This window comes from Rutilus rutilus (assembly GCF_951802725.1).
Source record: "Rutilus rutilus genome assembly, chromosome: 19".
In the NCBI taxonomy this organism is placed as follows: domain Eukaryota; kingdom Metazoa; phylum Chordata; class Actinopteri; order Cypriniformes; family Leuciscidae; genus Rutilus; species Rutilus rutilus.
This window is the reverse complement of record NC_140232.1, coordinates 27,353,638-27,373,128: the sequence shown is the minus strand read 5'-3', so window position 1 is coordinate 27,373,128 and position 19,491 is coordinate 27,353,638. Positions and strand designations below refer to the sequence as shown.

Genomic DNA, 19,491 nt, shown 5'->3' with positions numbered 1-19,491 from the left:
AGTCTATATTTTAAAATGTAATTTATTCCTGTGATGGCAAAGCTGAATTTTCAGCAACCATAACTTCAGTCTTCAGTGTCACATGATTCTTCAAAAATCATTCTGATATGCTTATGAAGCATTTCTTATGATTTATTAATGTTGAAAACAGTTGAGCTACTTCATATTTTTGTGGAAATCGTGATACATATTTTTCAGGATAACATTTTAAAAGAACAGCTTTTATTTTAAATAGCATGTTTTTCTAATAATGTAATAGTCTTAACTGTCATTTTGGATCAATTTGTTGTGTCCTTGCTGAATTAAAGTATTAATTTCTTTAAAAAAAAAAAATGTTAAAAAAAAAAGGAAACTTTTGTCTGTCTGGGCATAGTGTTACTCTAGTTCCATAACAGGAAGGTGTATATAATACTGGCAGTAGTCTGTGTGTATACCTATTATTGACCACACGGATAAGGTGAAATGTTACTGGGTGTTATTTCTTCTGACATTCAGGTGGTATCAACAGCTAATGTTTATACGAAACCGCATGTGTGCCCTGTGGCACTGGTAAATTGGAATGTATCACCTTTTGATAGACCTGTCTCCTGGCAGCAACAGAGAGAAACAAAAAACAGAGACATCTCTCTTAAAGAGAGGGAACTCCGTTCAGTCTGACCGCAAGACGTGCAGATATGTTATGATCTTCCCGTGTTGTCTCCAAACTCATGTTTACTTCAGCATTCCACTGCCACACGAAGACCACTAATTGGTGCAGTGAAAGTGGAGACAGATTTGATGGAATTATGGATAAGATACATTTGAAGGCATCGCACTTTTTTTTCAAAGGGATAGTTCAATTGAAAATAAACAGTGGGTGTGTGAGTTCACTGACCCAGACTCTGGTTAAGTGTGTGTGAGTGTTGACCCCATTATTCGAAGCGCACATGCACGCAGCAGAGCTGGTGTTGCCGTCACCATCTTTTGTCCCTTTTGTGATGAGTGAAACTCAATCTTGGACCCTGACAGCGCCTCTGTTTAAGGTCTGGCATGATCTCATTCCCTTCATAAAGAGGGGGAGCTGATTTCATACTCAGACTCATTCCACAAAGTTCACAACCATTCCCCAAATGTTCTTCCTCTGCTACATATAACTGTTCATTTAGTTCTGGGTTTGCAGTTCATATTGTTTGTGTTTTCCCATAAATTGCAGTGCAACAGTGAATCCAGGGACAAAAATGAACACTCGCTGAGCTGTGACTGAAATTTGGCCTTGGTGAGTAAATAAACTGCTTGTTTTATTTAAATAAAAGAAGATGCCCAACATAACCATAGTCTGTCCTGGTCCCTTACTGTTTATGTATCTGATGTAAGTGAATCAAATTGTTATAGGAATGGATTACGTGAGAGAATGTTAAGAGAAGGCTCTTACTTTTAGCATTATATAACGCTAGAACCTAATATGGCGGCATTCCTGAGATTATGAGCAGCACACTCGTGATATCTTCATTGTGATATTATTATTTTTGTGTGAGGTTTTACAGACTGTTTAGGATTTGATGAGTTAGAGCTGCTCCCATCATGATCAACAAGGCGTAGGCACAGGCTAAATAAGATTTATTTAGCAGTTGTAACGGTTATGCTCAGTTATGTCTTGTTTTAGTTTCGTTTCCACTCTGTTTGTTTCCCGGTTTCCTGTGTTCCCTTGTTAGTTTCTCTGGCTGTTATCTGTTCCCACACCTGTTTCTGTTATATATACAGACCCTTTCCAAAAAATTAGAATATCATGGAAAAGTTTATTTATTTCCATAATTCCATTCAAAACGTTAAACTTCCATAGATTATAGATTCAGGGCCCACAACATAAACGATTTCAAGTATTTAGTTGTTTATTTGTACATAATTTGGGCTTCCAGCTCATAAAACCCACGAAAACAGGATTTCAAAAAATTTGAATATTACATGAAATCACACAGTAATTACACAGTGATACCATGGTCATTGAACCAGGTTTTGGTTCTTTTGGCAGTGTGGGCAGGTGCAAATCCTGCTGGAAAATGAAGTCAGCATCTCCATAAAGCTTGTCTGCTGAAGGAAGCATGAAGTGCTCTGAAAATGTCCTGGTAGACGGCTGCGTTGAGTGGACAGCACAGTGAACCAACACCAGCCGATGACTTGGCTCCCCAAACCAACACAGACTGTGGAAACTTCACACCGGACTTCAAGCATCTTGGATTGTGTGCCTCTCCATTCTTCCTCCAGACTCTGGGACCTTGGTTTCCAAATGAGATGCAAAATGTGCTCTCATCAGAAAAGAGGACTTTGGTCCACTGTGCTTTATTAAATCCAGAGTCAACGCAGCCGTCTACCAGGACATTTTCAGAGCACTTCATGCTTCCTTCATTTTCCAGAAGGATTTGTACCTGCCCACACTGCCAAAAGAACCAAAACCTGGTTCAATGACCATGGTATCACTGTGTAATTACTGTGTGATTTCATGTAATATTCAACATTTTTGAAATCCTGTTTTCGTGGGTTTTATGAGCTGGAAGCCCAAATTATGTACAAATAAACAACTAAATACTTGAAATCGTTTATGTTGTGGGCCCTGAATCTATAATCTATGGAAGTTTAACGTTTTGAATGGAATTATGGAAATAAATAAACTTTTCCATTATATTCAAATTTTTTGGAAAGGGTCACGATTATATATATATGGGGGGGGGGGGGGGGTAATTGTGACCTTTTTATCCTATAATCTAAACTTTTCTCGCAATTGTGAGTTTACATCTCATAATTCTGACTTTTTTTTTTTTTCTTAGAATTGCAAGCTCATATCTCACAATTTTGAATTTTATAACTCGCAATTGCGAGATACTGTATAAATTTGTAATTGCAAGGGGAAAAAAGTCAGATTTCCAAGTTTATATATTCTGACTTTATTTCTCAGTTGCTAGTTTGTCTCACAATTCAGACTTTATAACTCGCAGCTGCAAGTTTATATTTCGCAATTGTAAGAAACAAAGTAAACATGCAATTGTGAGGGGAAAAAAAATCTGAATTGTGAGATAAAAAGTCACAATTACCTTTTTTATTCCGTAGCGGAAACCAGCTTCCATAGGAATTACGGTTTTGTGTCAGTAAAAATTATTCATACGTTTTCTCAATTTATCTACCAGTGCACAGAGTTAATTTTGGTCCATGAGTGCATCAGTGGAGAATGGAAAGACATGGAAACTCCCTGGTAAAGCCCTGTCGGGGTGTTTGAACCTGCAAACTAACCACAGTCACCTCTGCCCCCCCAAAAATGCACTTATCCTTGACCACCAACGTCCTGAATCAGTTTATCATCTGACTGTGCTCTTTTAATGCTGTTTTTCAGGATAATTTTAGATTTAACAAACCCTAAGATAACAGTTGTGCTGGTCCTTCTGTTCTTAAAGAATAAGATATATGCGCTTAATCAGACAACAGCTGTCACACACCTGTAAATACTCTTACTCTTTTTATAGTCTGGGTGTTCTGGTGTATAATGACTAGATCCACACAGCGGGTTTTTAATGGTTTGATCAGGGCACTTTGCAATGTTATGAAATCCCTCTATGAATACCTCAGCTGTATATTTATGCACCTGGAGCACCTGTGCGCTGTCCTGGGGCCCTGAAACACGAGACACCATTCACTGGTGCTGTTTTCATGTGGTGTGTAATGGCTAGGAGACATTAAAATCCACAGATCAGTGTTACTGAGTTATCATCCTGGCTAGTCAGGAATCCCCTTTTGGTTTCAGATTAGTTTGTCTCACATGTCTCAGAGTGTGAGGGATAGTCATGCTCCTCTGAGAAGGCAGATCTGGACTTCCTGTGTCAGGGTAAGTGAGGGGTCTGAGTCATAATACTCATACACTGGTGATTTTAGGAGGGCAACTGTGACCTTACTAAAAATAAAACTACAGTTGAAAAAGCTGGCATGCTCATATCAGATTTTTTAAGGGATCAGATTTTAAATGAGGCAGACCCTCCAGGTCCCTGAGGGAGGCCATTTATGTAAGTATGATTATAAATCTTTCCTTCAGCATACATATTTCACAGGTGATTGTGATTTAAAGGGATAGTTTACCTAAAACTACAAAATTATTCCAGCATTTATTCACACTCGTGTCTTTCAAAATCAATCTTAAAAACATTTACTGTATAGAAGAAACATAAGAAATAAATACAGGGATTAGAATGACATGAAAGTGAGTAAATGATGACCATTTTTATGTGTGGGTGAATTTTTCTGCAAGACTTTTCACAATCAAATCACACTCATGTGCATTTAAACAGACAATGTTCGGTGTAAAATGTAATTGGCTTCAGCTATGGACTTTTTTTTTTTTGTGAAGAGACGTCTCATCATTGACCACTACAGTCTTAAACTTAAATCAATGCTTTTTAATTATACCAATCGTTGAGGATGGATGAACTTGAGTCGGTCAAAACTGAGAAAATCTCTAGTCTTATTGATTTCATCGGTCTATTTCTTTACTTTTAAATGACTAAGAACAATTGATTTTTGTTTTACTTTGGTTCAACTACTTTTGGCAAGATCCTTGTAAGTTTTATTTTAGTCAAATTCTGAAAGTCCTCAGTAGATTTTCTCTGTACTTTATACACCCCTACTGAAAGAAGAAAGCTGAAAAGTTTTAAAAGTTTATATGGCTGTGAGCACTGTCTAATATTGTTCAATATTTTAATAGCAGCAATGTGTAATATGTGTAACATGGACACTATAATGTAAAATATCTTGTAACTGTTACATAAACAAACTACTCCTTGTAATAGGAATCTTAAGCACAAGTGATTTCCCTGCTCCTGCTCTCAGCCCAGGTCAAAAGGCCACTGTAAGCTAACTTGGTGTCTAAGAGCTCTGCATGGTGTAATTTTCAACATTTCAGCACCCAGTGAGGCAGAAAGACAGCTGTCAGCACTGCAGATATGCAGAACGGGTCCCCTGTGGCTCTGGATTACATATGCTAAACAATTAAACCGTTTACTTTCACTTCCACCCCAGAGGTCATGAATATGCAAAACGCTCATTAAACGGTTCTTAATTAATGCTTTGCTCTTTTATTTTCTCTGTAGACTCCCTATTGATTATCCAGTTCTTTCTCAAGTGCTTGTTCTATTCTAGACTGACATGCCATCATATGACCTCACTTCAAAATGTCAATCACAGTAGCCCATTCTTTCTCTCATTCAATCCTGAAAGCACAGCTAGTTTCTGGCTGACATCAGCCCCTATATCAAACACACTTATTTGCCTCTGGCTAATACAATGTCATGTTTAAGAATGTTGAATTGCCTTTGTTCTCCAGGAAAGCATATCTTATTCTTTTTTTAGGCTGGTTTATGCACAGATTACAGGGATAATTTGCCCCTGAAAAAGTATTCTGTCATCACTTATTCACCCTCATGTTGTTCCAAAACCCTATGGCATACTTTCTCTTGTGGAACACCAAAAAAAGAAATTTATCACAACGTCTGAGCTGCTCCTTTTAATACAATGAAAATGGATGGCGACCAGGGGTTACCGACTAATAGACTAATAGCACTAAAAATAGTGCATAGAAAAGGGGTATAGATGTAGGAATTGTACTGGTTACAATAACAATCAGAGACAAGGTCACACGGGGTGTTTTTCATACTCAAAATGTGCATGTAATACAAACAAGACTCTCTCACAGCAAAAAGGTTGAATACATGAAGGAGGAGAATTCTCTGCGCATTTCAAAACAACAAGACAACTATTCTCACCCTGGCCCTTTCACCGTCCAGCCATCCCCCACTGGAGTTGGTGGGAGTCTCGTGAATAATGCAGTTCTCCTTTAATTAATTCAAACCTGCTTACAGAACACAAAGACCCGAGTGAGAGGAGAGCAAGTGTAGGGTTTAAAGAGCTCTTAACACACAGCCATGCATCAACCATGATGGCCTGAAGGAGTGGAGAACACATTCTGTAGTTCCAATAGAATCAACCAATGAACTGTAGAACCAAAGTGCATGCGGAACAAAGTTAGAAGAATGGAGCAGGTTCACTACAAGTTAAGATGTTTGACATGGTGTCGATTTCCACAGAAAATTGTTTTGTTATTCGTGCTGTGAAGTTGTTTGAATTGTCCTTTTAGTGGTGTGATTATTATAAAGAGATCACCGTTTGGTTATTCTGGCATAATTCCTGTGGTCACGTCCTATAGGTCACATTCCTGGTATCTCTGCTGCGTGGTTCATGTGAGAGTTACCAAGTGTGCTGACTTTAAATGGTCATGGCAAAAGTTGGACTTTGGACAGACAGGGTTAGTACGCCATTTTTGGCTCCATTGACAGCTAATTAATTAACACTTTGAAGGCCCAGAAAGGTAGGAAAAACATTGTGGTTCAACCTTAATTTTATGAATCGACGAGAATACTTTTTGTGTGCCAAAAAACTAAATATCAACTTTATTCATTAATTTCTTATCTTCTGTATCAGTCTCCGGCGTGCGTTCACAAGAGCACCACGACGCATGTGCACGCGTGTGTGTGTGTGTGTGTGTGTGTGGTGATGACGCAGGAATTGCCGTTCTGACATATGACCTACAAGCAGAGGAAGGCGTCACGCAAGTGTTGTGGTGCTCTCATGAACGTGTCGGAGACTGATACAGAAGAGAGGAAATGACTGAATAAAGTCGATATTTCGTTTTTTTGGCACACAAAAAGTATTCTCGTCGCTTCATAAAATTAAGGTTGAACCAATGTAGTCACATGGACTATTTTAATGATTCTTTCCTAACTTTTTTTTAATACATTTTTGTTCACTAAATAGCTGTCAATGGAGCCCCACCTGAGCCATCGGATTTCATCAAAAATATCTTAATTTGTGTTCCGAAGATGAATAAAAGTCTTACGGGTTTGGAACGACATGTGGGTGAGTAATTAGTGACGGTTTAGTCCAAATTTTCTGAAGAGACTTGATCGCTTTATATGATGAACAGATTTAATTTAGGCTTTTATTCACTTATTTATTCATTTAAACATTGATTAGCGAACATTAACAGAAGCCCAACCGAACCTGCTTGACACACGAGAATGAGCCTCATTGGTTCTTGCGGAAGCTCAAACGTGCTGCGTAACAAGAATGAACCTCATTGGTTCTCGCACGTCACGCGAACATTCTATTTACCACAACTGATGTGTGAGTTGATGAATGTTTCTATGTGAATATAAAAGCCTAAATTCAGTCTGTTCATCATATAAAGCGATCGTGTCTTTAGAAATTTTGGACTAAAACGCTCAATTCATATAGATTAGTTTTATGATCTCTTTATGAACTGTTTGAAGGTTTCACCAAAAAGATCTTCCTTTGTTTTCCGAAGATAAACGAAAGTCTTACGGGTTTAGAACGACGTGACGGTGAGTAATTAATGACAGAATTTGGATTTTTGAATCAACTATCCCTATGTAAAATGTACATTACCATTGAAAAGTTTGGGGTCAGTAGGATTTGTAAAACAAAACAAAAAAATACCTTTGTTTATTCAGGTTGCATTAAATTGTTTAAAAGTGACATTAATGACTTTTACATTGTTATTGTTCTTATATAATCCTGAAGAAAATGCATCACAACATCCACAAAAATATTAAGCAGAACAACTGTTTTCAACATTGATAACCAAGCCTATTAGAATGATTTCTGAAGGATCATGTGACACTGATGACTGGGGTAATGGCTGCCGAACATTCAGCTATGCAATCACAGGAATAAATTAAATTTTAAAATATAGTTAAAACAGTCATTTTAAATTATATTAATATTTCACAATATTTTTGCAATTTTTACTGACCCCAAACTATTGAACGGTAATGTAGGTCTTGAAGCAAAACAATCTGAGAACTACTAGTCTAGATTTTGTAGAGTGAGAGTTCTAGTACTTCCTGTATGACATCACTGTGTTTGTCTCATTGATTGAGGGTCCCATTGTCACTGACAATAGCAGTAAAGCAAAACGAGACAAAACAACCAAGAATGCACCATAGTTCCCTAAATGCGGACCACTCGGCTGCACACAGAGCGAGGAACATATGGGCAACAATACATCAACATCTCTCCTCCGCCCCCCATGACAGACACAACACTTTCTACTTCGACTCGGACTCCCTTACCAGTAGTCAACATCCACAAATCAGGCCCGAGTGGTTCATTACGCATCAGTCCCATCGCTAAGGCTTATCAAAATAGGAAGTGTGGAAATCCACGCAGACTTGTGAACACACCACACGCCCATTCACTGAAGGCGTGGAGTCAGCGGTCACATCCGTCTCTCTCAGCTCTATGTGCTAAAAGTAGATCCTTTAAGATCTACCATTCCAATCACATGCAACACGACTGCTCCCTAATTACTGTAATGAGCATGTTGAGAGGAAAACACTACACACAAACAAACGGCAAGAGCAACGAAGGGAGGACAGAATGAGACCAAAACAGAAAAGGGTGTCAGTTCCTCTGCTGTATATTTTCTTTTTTATGTAAGTTTTTAATAGTTATTGAGTGTGTTTACATGCACAATCCATTGATTATGCTACAAAAGATAAGATTTTATCAAGGAATGGTCACATCAACACCTTTTCTGTGTTTTAATGCCCTTGAATATGTGCATTTCTGTGGACATTTTGGCCAGACCAGAAAGAATTTTTATATGTAAACATTATTTTATTTTTTTAATGATGTGCTTTTTTATAGTATTTTGTTGTTCTTGTTATAAAAGTAAAATATACTAATAATAATACTAGAGACTAGTCAAAAATACTAATTTCATAGCTTTCTCTTTTACAGTCATCTACAGTCACGCAATAGTCAATCTTTAATGGACCCTTCTTTTGTTGAGCAGGAAGGGGTGAGTGGAGATGTCAAGCCTCAACCCTCCTGCTACCCGATGTGACCCACAGTGCTGTATTCAGCCTGTGATTCGACTAGTGAGATTTGTGGCATGTTAATCACAAATGTATTAAAGTCCTCAGCAGTGGCTGCTACTGTTTTCCACATGAACAACTCCAAAGACAATAGATGCTGCTGCTGCGAAACTTTATAAAAACACACACAAACACAAACACAAACACAAACGCACACGCACACACACACACACACACACACACACACACACACACACACACACACCCCTCCTCACAACAGCTACTGTCAGCTACTGAATCTAACACACAAAGTGTCACAGACAGTTTGCAAGCTTAGACAATCATAATTGGCATTTTTTGTTGTTCAAAGAGCCCAAATTATACTTAACTATATATATATAAAATGCAAAAAAAAAGTGTTACTTTTCTTACCTGGCTTAAGGTTATGGTTTCTCCAGGTATGTAAAAAATGAATATTCTCCTTATGCAGTCTGTAAGAGTTTCACAGTTTCACACCAAGCATAGCGATCTAGTGCACAGATTCACACTGATGGACAACAAGACGTGCGTAAATGACAATCCTGTTATGTTGCCACTGACCTCCCACTATGAACTGTGCCGGTGTTTTTCAAGCAGTCTTACAATCTCCTCCAAGTCTCTCTCTCTCTCACACTCTCTCTCTCTCTCTCTCTCTCTCCTAAGTTCAGCCCCCAAGGGAGTGATTTAGGATTTCCCAGACACACCCTCTCCGATGGGCGGAACTTGAGGAGTCATCTCATAACCGACTAGCCGGCCCCTGCCCCCAGCAGCTCTCTCCTCTGTCATGTGTCCAGTCCGCACATTACTGGCCCCTTTTTGTTCAAGTTAGCGTTTTGAAAAAGTATCACAGTTTCTGTTATGTGTGAAATGAATACTAACAATTGAAATAACTGAAGATCGAAATCACTTTGCAACTAACTCTCATTCATTTGCAACTACATGTAAACTAACTCTCAGAGTATTAGTAGACTGTTAGGTTTGGGTTAGGATAATAAGTTGAAAATTTACTTGCAAATTTACTTACAGTCAGTAGAGTGTTGGGGGACCATCAAAATAAAGTGGTAGAAGATATTAAGCAGACAGTCAACTAATACTCTAATGAGTGGTGGTTGACATGCAGCTACTTATAGTTAGTAGAATGTCTAAAGTGGAAAATCAAAATAAATGCTGCGTCACAATTTGCATACTATCCGTCCTAAATAGTCTTCGAAATTAGAATTAATGTGTCCCAAATCGTAGTATTTTAAAGTGAGTGTTCCAAAGTATTCAACGTGCTACTACATTTCTCTCAGATGCGGTTGTAAATTAAATTAAATTGAATGTGGAGGATTTTAACTGTGGATACTTTTAGGGCATAGTATAAGTAGGCAAATTGGGTCTCAGCAAAAGTGCTTTTTCAGAAATGGCTAATCGGAATAGCTAAATGTTTTTTTTTTTCTGTTGTCTCTGAGGAACAGAATTTCCCGTCTCTTTGTCCTTGGATTCCTCTTCATTGTCAGTGGGACGATAACAAATGACAAAGGCAGGGTTCCTTCCCCAATGATTCAGGCAGAGAGATGGGGCGCGGTGTGATCTGACTAAAGGCTAAGGAGAGCGTGATGATCATGCAGGTGATTCAAAGGTTTGTTTTGTCACTCAGTTACCATCTGAATGTTGTGCAAAACATTGGAACAACTGCCAATGCAGTTCCAAAATCCTCACATAACAATAGATAAACATAACATGCATAACAATAGCTATCTTCTATGGGTGCTGTGCAGTTATATACACAGTTAGCTAAATTAACAGATGTTTCATGTCTATATTGTTTTTTTTGGGGATGAGTGGTACTTTTTACTGACCAATCAGTATCTGAAACCAAAACTATCCATTTTATAATAAAGATTCTAGTGTTGTAGGGTTCCATTTACATACCAAAAGTGCATAAACACTAGTGCCACAAAATGAACCCTCTACTAACAAAGTGTGTGCACTGAAAAGGAGACATCTGGATTGAAATAGGCCTCCTTAAGTTACAGCACACCTGCCTAGAATACCATTTGTCAAAGTGTCAAAACATTGTCATAAAAAAATATATATATATATATATATATATAAAGACACCACTCAAAGTGCTATTATCAATCTTTGGCTCTGTGCAATTAAACGTGCACACTTTGAAATTGAGCGTTTATTATGTGACACAGGCAATAGATCACTAAAAGGGAAGAGTTATGGTGAGTGTGTCAGCATGTCTGGGTTGTTCAGCCCTGGTGTCCTCAAATATGGTAGACACAACCAAAGATAACAATATCCGTAACAAATGAATGGCAAAGTCTGGCAAAACACATTCACATTAAGTAAATTCGGATTGGATGAGCCACATTTGAAGTCCTGGTAAAATAGCTGTGGCCGCACATCAACTGAATTCACATTAATGCAATTGCAATGTTGCTTAACAACAGTAATTAACTCTGTTTTAACTTGACAAACAACTCGCTATAATAACAAGTTCTTCTTTTCTCCTTACTCCATGTCTCTTTGTCACTCACGCGTGACGTGTAACATAAAGCAGAACTGCCTGCTGCTTGTGATATCAATATCTCTACTGTGGTCAGAATTGCTAAATCTCTTGCGCTTGACACATTTCCACTATTGCATGGCATTTACCTTTATGAGGGCCAGCCCTAATGCCAATGATTGAGAGCAGACATTCTTTGATTTAATCTGATGATCTCATCTCCTTAGGCACCTTAACATGGAGTCAGCATGCCTGGCCGGACCACCTTCAGCCCCCAGCAGAGCAGAGCAAAGCAGCTCCGACTGGAGGAGGAGGGATGGTCACAGAAGACACAAGTAAAGAGCAACGATACATAGCACTTTGTTTGTAACCATGTGTCTGATGTAATCTAACCTCAATGATTACAATGTTAGCTTTTTTTTTTTTTTTTTTTTTTTTAAGAAAAGTATGTCCTCATGACTATGGAATTTGCAATTTTTGTTTTCCTCGCAGCATCAAATATGAGATTGTTATAAGTAAAGAAACAAGCAAACTAGTAAGTAACTGTTTTTTTACTTACCAAAGCAAATTTTTCTATAATTTGGAGCTTGGTGAATAGTTCTTAATCGTGTGGAACTATTTTTATATTTACATAAAAATAAAAGAGATGAAAGATGGAAACACATCCTTGACTTTGTGCTGCCAAACGTCATTCAGAATGCCTAAAGATGGACACAGGAAGTGTCCCTCAGAAGGGATCTAGAGCTTGTCTAATTATTTTCTTCTTATCTCTGTTTTTGTGAAAGGGAACGTGTTGATTGCCTTCATTCTACTGGTTCCACTCAAGGCTGAGGGTAAGAACAGTTATTCGAGTATGAAATGTAAACTGTCTCGCCCAATTCCACAACATGTAATCATCACGTTTTCAACAGGAAAATATTAATTTCCTCTCATGACTGATTTTCTGAATCATAAAACCATGGACTGTATACGTGATGTGATAATCATTATTTATACAGTGACTTTTACAAACTTTACCACTAAGCTCAGACTTTTAAGAATCTTTATAAAGTCATTAAGAGGGTAATGGTGCATGCATAATTCCATTGAATACCCTGGGAGACTAACTATAAAGCCTTATTAAACTGTTACTGGATAAAACCCATGTTAAAATTGAGAAACAACTTGCTCCAGTCTTATCAGCTTTATCTTATCATGCCTCAGATAAACATGATGTGGAATTTACTTGTCATGACTGGTATTTTCCAACACCGGCACCATCAGCAGTGAGCAATGAGCATCACTACATCTGACCTCTCGGTTTACAGTCTAGCTGTCATCAGGGGGAGTTTAGCTGCCACTTACACATGGACAAGCACGGTCATATTGATGGACTAAATGGCCACTGGTGGCTGGTTGTCCGGTTCCAACATTCTTACATGCATAAGGGTAACTCTATTCCAGGTCGCTGGATAAATATGGAGTGAAAGTAAAATTATCTTTACTAAGAAAGAAACTTCATTTAGACTGTGTATTCTAAGTAGACGACATATTTCAAATTCATATGGTAAGCTCACATAAGTTTCATGACTTTCTAGAGATTTTGTCAAAATGACATACATATAAAAAAAAAAAAAGGTAATCCCATGTGATGTTTTTCATAGTAAAATGGGATGTTTAATAAAGAAAATAGAAAACAGGCAGAATTTTATTTTATCCATCTGGATTGTAAAAAGTGATCTCTATATGACAGGTGGTTGGACAGCTTAAAAATTAAGAGGTCTTGACCATGTCAGCTAAACAAGAAAAGCTGTGTCAGAGGTGGAGCAAGTTTTAATTATACATAATCCAAAGATTTTTTTTTTCTTCTCTTTTTTAAATTTGTCTTCGGACTAACATGCATTGATGAATCATTCACAGTAAAACCAGGAACATGCACTAAGAAAGTAAGAAATCAGTCATTTTTGATTTTATAATGTCTTTTATAATATCATTTTATAATGTATAATGCAATCTGTGTTAAATCAAATATTGCGTCTGCAATATTATACTAGAGACTTTGGACATGTTGTCGAACTTGGCAGAATGCCAACACAACCCTCCTCCTAAACCTTTTTAAACATTGTTCAGAAGAGTAATGAACACTTTCTACAGGTGACATTTGTCTAGCAGACAAGAGAGCTTAATGCAGGTATCTGAAAAGCTTTTCACAGAGCAGCAGCAATGGCTACTTTATGTCCCAGTATCATCCGTCATGATTTATTTTGGACATGTATTAAATTTCAAAACAGAGTTTTTTAAAGAGGGGGCCCAGCTGTTCCTTCTGGCTGGGAAATGTGTTTACATTTATGAAATGCTGGCACTGAGCTGGATGTGACTGAAGGGTGAAGGAGCAGAATGCCAGCTCTACTCTCACACCCAGTATGAGCACAAGGACAAGGAAGAGTTTTCCCACAAAACGCCCTAGAAACGCCCAGAATATATCCAAGAGACACCCTGGGCTTTCATCTGACTGTGATGAGTTTTCTCACGTTTTCTCACGTTTTCTCACAGGATCAACCCTGGCTCTCAAAATATTGACGATTCTGCTTCTTCTTTTTTTTCTAATGCTTATGCAGGATTAGGCTTTACAAAACACCCAAAGTGCTTAATGAAAGAACTGCATAACTGGGATTTAATTTGAGCATATATATACTCTGTAATTTAACCATTTTCATGCGTAGTCTTCATCTTAGTTTCTGCAAAAAATGAAAAAATTAATTACATAATAAGTAAAATAATAATAAACAAAATTATGAAACCTACCTAGAATGATTAATTGCTAACCTTGGCTATTATGTAGCTCAGAACTGCTTATGTATGGAATTTTTTATATGTGGTGGCATCCCTTTGAATGAATCTGCAGTCTGCACTGAGAGCAGGGAAGGCAGTGAGCCAACCACCCATTTAATAGCATGCTTTATTTAATAGTATACTCCAGCCCTTCTACACAAGAGCAGCCTGTCATCATTGAACATCACTGCAATGCCGTGCTCCAAATACATGTGAGTACTGTTTATGCACTGACACATTTTTCAACTACACAAAAGGCTCCAACTAAAATACAGTAGTGCCTGAAGTGTCTTTTAAACTAAACATCTCTGTGTTCAACAGATTACACAGGTTTGGCACAACATGATGGTGAGTAAATAAATGACAGACCATTTTTGGGGGCAACTGGATTCTTAATGCTTTTTAAATATGCACATTTACAGGTAGAAATGCTTGGGACATTGACATTGAAATAGTTCATGTGAACTGATTTTTATGGGAAATTGTAGTGTTTTGATGCATAAATAAATAAAGCTGAAATAAAAAATATACTTTTTGTATGTAGTATAAAATTTGAAAACAGCTGTACAATAATTTTGCTAGCTGTCTTGGGAGAAAACCACGCAGCAGTGGAGACTTGTACCCCTCTTTGCACGGAGCATGGTGGTCTATGAAACTGCATGTGTAACATTTGCATTTCTCACAGGAAGTGAGGACTACAGGGGTTGAATGGAGACACTACTAGAATAGGCTGTTAAAGTTGTTGAAACTGGTTTAATCAGACCACCTATTGAGTCCTCAAACAGCCCAAACTTTTTAGGAAAACAATAGTTATTGTCCTCAAGCACGGGACCATGCCAGTCAAGACCAGACGTCTTTTAACCACTCACTATACCAGAATACTAAGTTTTCAGACTACTTAAAACTATTGCCTGTGTTGTAAACAAAAATTTGTGTTACAGACTGCTTGATTTGTAGTATAAAATAATCCATGCATTTGTTCAAAAGCTGTTCAAAACTATTCCTTAAGTTTACAAAGCTTGGAGACCATTTATTTGCAAGCTCGCTGATCCAAGATATCTAATTCAACAGCCCATTTTCAAAAGTGTCAGAGTCTCTATAGCAATGGAGTCGAGGTAGTATGTTATGCCTGGGAAACGAGCCTCAGCCTGTCAGCCCAGTGTTTGTGTGTGTGTGTGCCTTGACATGCTTTTTAAGGACTTAATTACACACAGTGGAGGGGTGCCCCCACAGCAACGCTGACTGCCGGGATTACGGGATGGGCGAAAGAGTTTATAATCACCTGGCAGCTCCTGCACACAGCAGCGTGTGTCTGCTCCTTCTCTACATAGACACGCGTCTGTGTCTGTTTGATGGAAGGTTAGGGGTGGCAGTGTTGCCAGATTTTGCTAAAAAGAAACAAGCAAATTGGTATGAAAACAAGCTCAGAATAAACAACCTGCCTCATCCAAAATAAGCGACAAGTCATTTTTTCGTGCTCTCGTGTGGGTGGCGCATGAGAATCTTATTTATTATAGAATAAACTTGGAGTTTAGACTTATTTTTAATGCATCATGCTGCACATTTTTTTCTTTTTTTCATTAAAATGTTTAATGCATACAACGGGCCAACGAAATCAATAATTAAATCAGTGCATATACAGCTATTGGTCAAGGGGTATTTTTTCTTGTATTTATTTATCAGTGGGTTAGAAGAGGGCCTGAGAAAGGCAGAAACATGGGAGAAAAGGAGAAGCAAACTATACGATTAATGACACAAAGTAAACCTTGGCTCAAATGCAGGTGGGAATTTTCTCATGATGGCTATTATTGTTCGTTCATAATTGTGGGGCAAGCACTATCAACACCAAATACGTGACAGTATTTTGTAAATAAACCCCATAAGAATGCAGCCTGCAACTGCTCATATTTATAAGCGACCAGAGTCCAAGTTCAGAGTCACTTATAATAACTCATTTTAACTTAACATTCCATGTTTTTTCAAAGCAGCTTTACAGAAAATTTGGACCTAATGTCTAAAGCCACACATGAGTGACACTGGTGAGGGGAATTTTTTTTACACTGAATGTACTTGTGCTAGTTACATATAATATGTAGTACCAAGTCATGTCCATTGAATACATTTAATGATACCGTTTTCAGTCTGTTAGTAAGACAATGTCTAAACTGTAAGGATAATGATTAGGCCTAGTTTAGTTTTTGAAGTCCATCCTAATATAAGCAGACATGGCAACACTGAGAGGTGTATAGTCAGACGGAAGGATGTCTGTGTGTGAGTGTGCGGAAACAAGTCCATTCGTGACTCACTATCAGTGTTGACAGTAAATGCTTCTTATGTTTCTGAGTGTTCTCTGATGAACCGTAATCTCTATAATTTCAGCACACTGACGAGGTGCGTATTGCTTTCAAGGCTTCAAGGTGACTCCTCGGAGATCTTGAGGATAGCATAATTATGTTTATCTCATATGAAAACTTTGCCACCAAGCTGAGTTGGCGTCAAGCTTATATATAGACACTACCATTACACACACACAATACTCGACAGGGGGATCCGTCCTGCACTCCAATGCTTCGTTTTGTGAACTAATCCCTGTTGATTTGACCCCATATGTATTTGTCCCTGAGCATAATGTGCCTGCGGCCTTGTCCTGAACTGTTCTCCCACATGCAGGCTTGCTGTGATTAATGAAGCTCTTCAGTGCTGGTCTCTACGCATGGACAGACATAGTCACAGGCTGTCCAGTACAAGCAGGACTTCAGAGACAAGAGGACAGGAACCGCAGAATCAGCCCAGCTAGAGAAAACATCCATGAAGAGATAAGCTCCTGCTTCTGTTTTTACACCACTGGTTCATGAGGAAGTGTGTGCATACTGCATAGAGAGGGATACTTTAATGACTGGTTTAGTCCTTGAGTTTAATGATTCTGTTACACCTTTTGTATTTTAAAAAGCCCATAAAAGTAGCAGAAGGCCAGTCAGTTCAGTCAGTGGCCATCAGGCAGCTATTGTCTATGTAGGAGATAGACATACAAGTACAGCTTCTATCTACACAGCTTTTCAAAAGTTTGGGGCAGGTAAGATTTTTTTTTCTTCTAAGAAATTATAACATTTATTCAGGAAATACACATTAAGTTTAATCGACAGTAAAGACATTTATAATGTTACAAATGATTTCCATTTCAAACAAATGTCTGCCTGCTATAAAGTGAAGAACTGAAGAGCTGGATTTATAAGTTTGTGGTATTTTAAGACATTTAGTAGCATTTTATATTTTGCTTTGTTCTCACAGCTAAGTCTGATTTTAGATTTACTTGGCCCCTAAATGTCACATGAAAATGAAGTGATTTGCCACTTTATATAAGAACCATTCCTGTCTAAGCAGGTTGATAGTCAAAAACCTGGCTATACAAGACAAGACAGAAAAAAGCATGCGAGGCAATGGGAACAGGATAAGAAAGTGAGAAATCAGGGAAAGAAGACATTAAGAAACCCATGGGCCTCATTTATAAAATGTTGCGTAGAAACCGTCCTACAATTGATCGTACAATCATTTCTCAAATGTGCCTATGAGTGATTCAGAGAATGAGCGGATGCACAAAAAACGTGCGTACATCTCTTGTAAATGGCGCTTAATTAATTTATAAAACATATAACATATATTAACATATAAAAGATTCCCAAATTTCCAAATGCCTGCACTGCAATACTCCGACTCTTTGCCACAAGGAAAAGTGTGTACTTCTGCTTAGACCCTGATGTGGCGCTAAGCACTTTTCCATGTCAAACACCGTTTTTATACATATGAACGTTGGTGTGGAAGTTCAAATCTGTGTATACACACATTTTATAAATGAGGCTCCATGTGAGGATAAGAAGGACTAACCTCTTTTTGCTTCACGCTCTTGCAGCACTTGGATGCTAGAGAGAATGTGGATGCGATGGAGACGACTTTGGACCCCCAAACCCAAGAGATCCATCTCTGTGAGGTGCATCAAGTCCTAAAGAGAGACAGAAACATGGAGATGAAGTGGTTTAATGTGTGGTGAGAATGACAAGGGCTAGAACTAATTGCTATCTATCATTCACACACGCAAACAAACATCAGAAAAGTGTACGGTTTAAGCTAACAGTGTGTCATTACGGCCCCATGCCTCACCACTCCTCAGAGTCCGGCCTTGTGTGGCTTTCACAACGTTACATTCCTTCTGCTTCTGACACAACAAAAACACACGGCTATGTTTTAGAAAGCATCTCTGCTTTCATTGTTCCCGGCAGGACAAAACAAGAGCCGTTTAATTTAAGGGTTATGTGCTATTTTCTGCTGTTTAGCATTTACAGTGCACATGCCAAAGCATTCCTTCCTAAATAAACAGTAACAAACATGCACTGCCACAACATATTGGGTTATTTGGGACTGCCCATAGTTTGTCAATACAACTAAAATGAGTTCACTCAGTTTTTTGTGGCTGCATCCCGATTTTAATATTATCTGTTCGAAATAGTATGCAAGATTTTAATGTGTTTGTGTGTTAGCTATTTGTTTAGATATTAGCTATTTCTGTGGATTGCATATTTAATTGTACATGCTCATTTCCCCCATCTAATGCGCTCTTAAAATTATTTAACTACACCATAATGTTATTTTACATGTTATTTTCTGCTGATCTCAAAATTAGCATTCACTTTCATACTGTAAATCCTAATGTTGTGATGCCCACTTTTTTCTTATAGCATTTAAAATGATTGGTTTTAATCTATCGGTTTTTTTTATTCAGATAAAAGAGTAAAAAAATATAATATAAAGCAAATTCTACTTTTTATAACAAGTTCTGGTAATCTAAGTGCTATTCATTCTTATTCCAACCGCCTTTACCAAGTCATTCGTTAAGCGTGACTCGAGGTTCAGTGTGAAATCTGTTGTACTGAATTGGTGCAGCGAGGTGAAGTCGTGTTGATCTAACGCTGGAGAAACAGATGCATGCTGCATTGCTCTCTTTGTGTGTCTTATCTCATCTGCCTCATCCAATGTATTCAGAATCCCAAACATCAGCAGCAAGCACTCTTTCCCACTACCATGTCTCTGTTTTTACAGGCTAGCTTGGGGAAAGAGAAAGGGTGGTGGACAGGGACGGACAGAATGGTAGACACAAAGAGAGTCAGTGAAAGACAGTGTGGGAGGGGGAGGGGGGGGGGGGGCAAAGAGATGGAAAAAGAGGGGATAACATATGCTGGT

The 19,491-nt window shown here is 38.1% G+C and overlaps 1 protein-coding gene across 4 annotated transcripts in view; it reads right to left on the bottom strand.

The window, feature by feature from the left end:
* Positions 1-19,491, bottom strand: part of bcar3 (BCAR3 adaptor protein, NSP family member) — a 67,606-nt gene that overhangs the window by 36,555 nt on the left and 11,560 nt on the right. For 2 of the 4 annotated variants that reach the window (XM_084388516.1, XM_084388517.1), the window contains exon 3: positions 18,142-18,256. In XM_084388516.1, the coding sequence (XP_084244642.1) occupies positions 18,142-18,256 (115 nt within the window). Of the gene's footprint in view, positions 1-8,162; positions 8,211-9,341; positions 9,518-18,141; positions 18,257-19,491 lie in introns of those variants that run through there. The other 2 variants (XM_084388519.1, XM_084388518.1) reach the window with 2 other exon arrangements.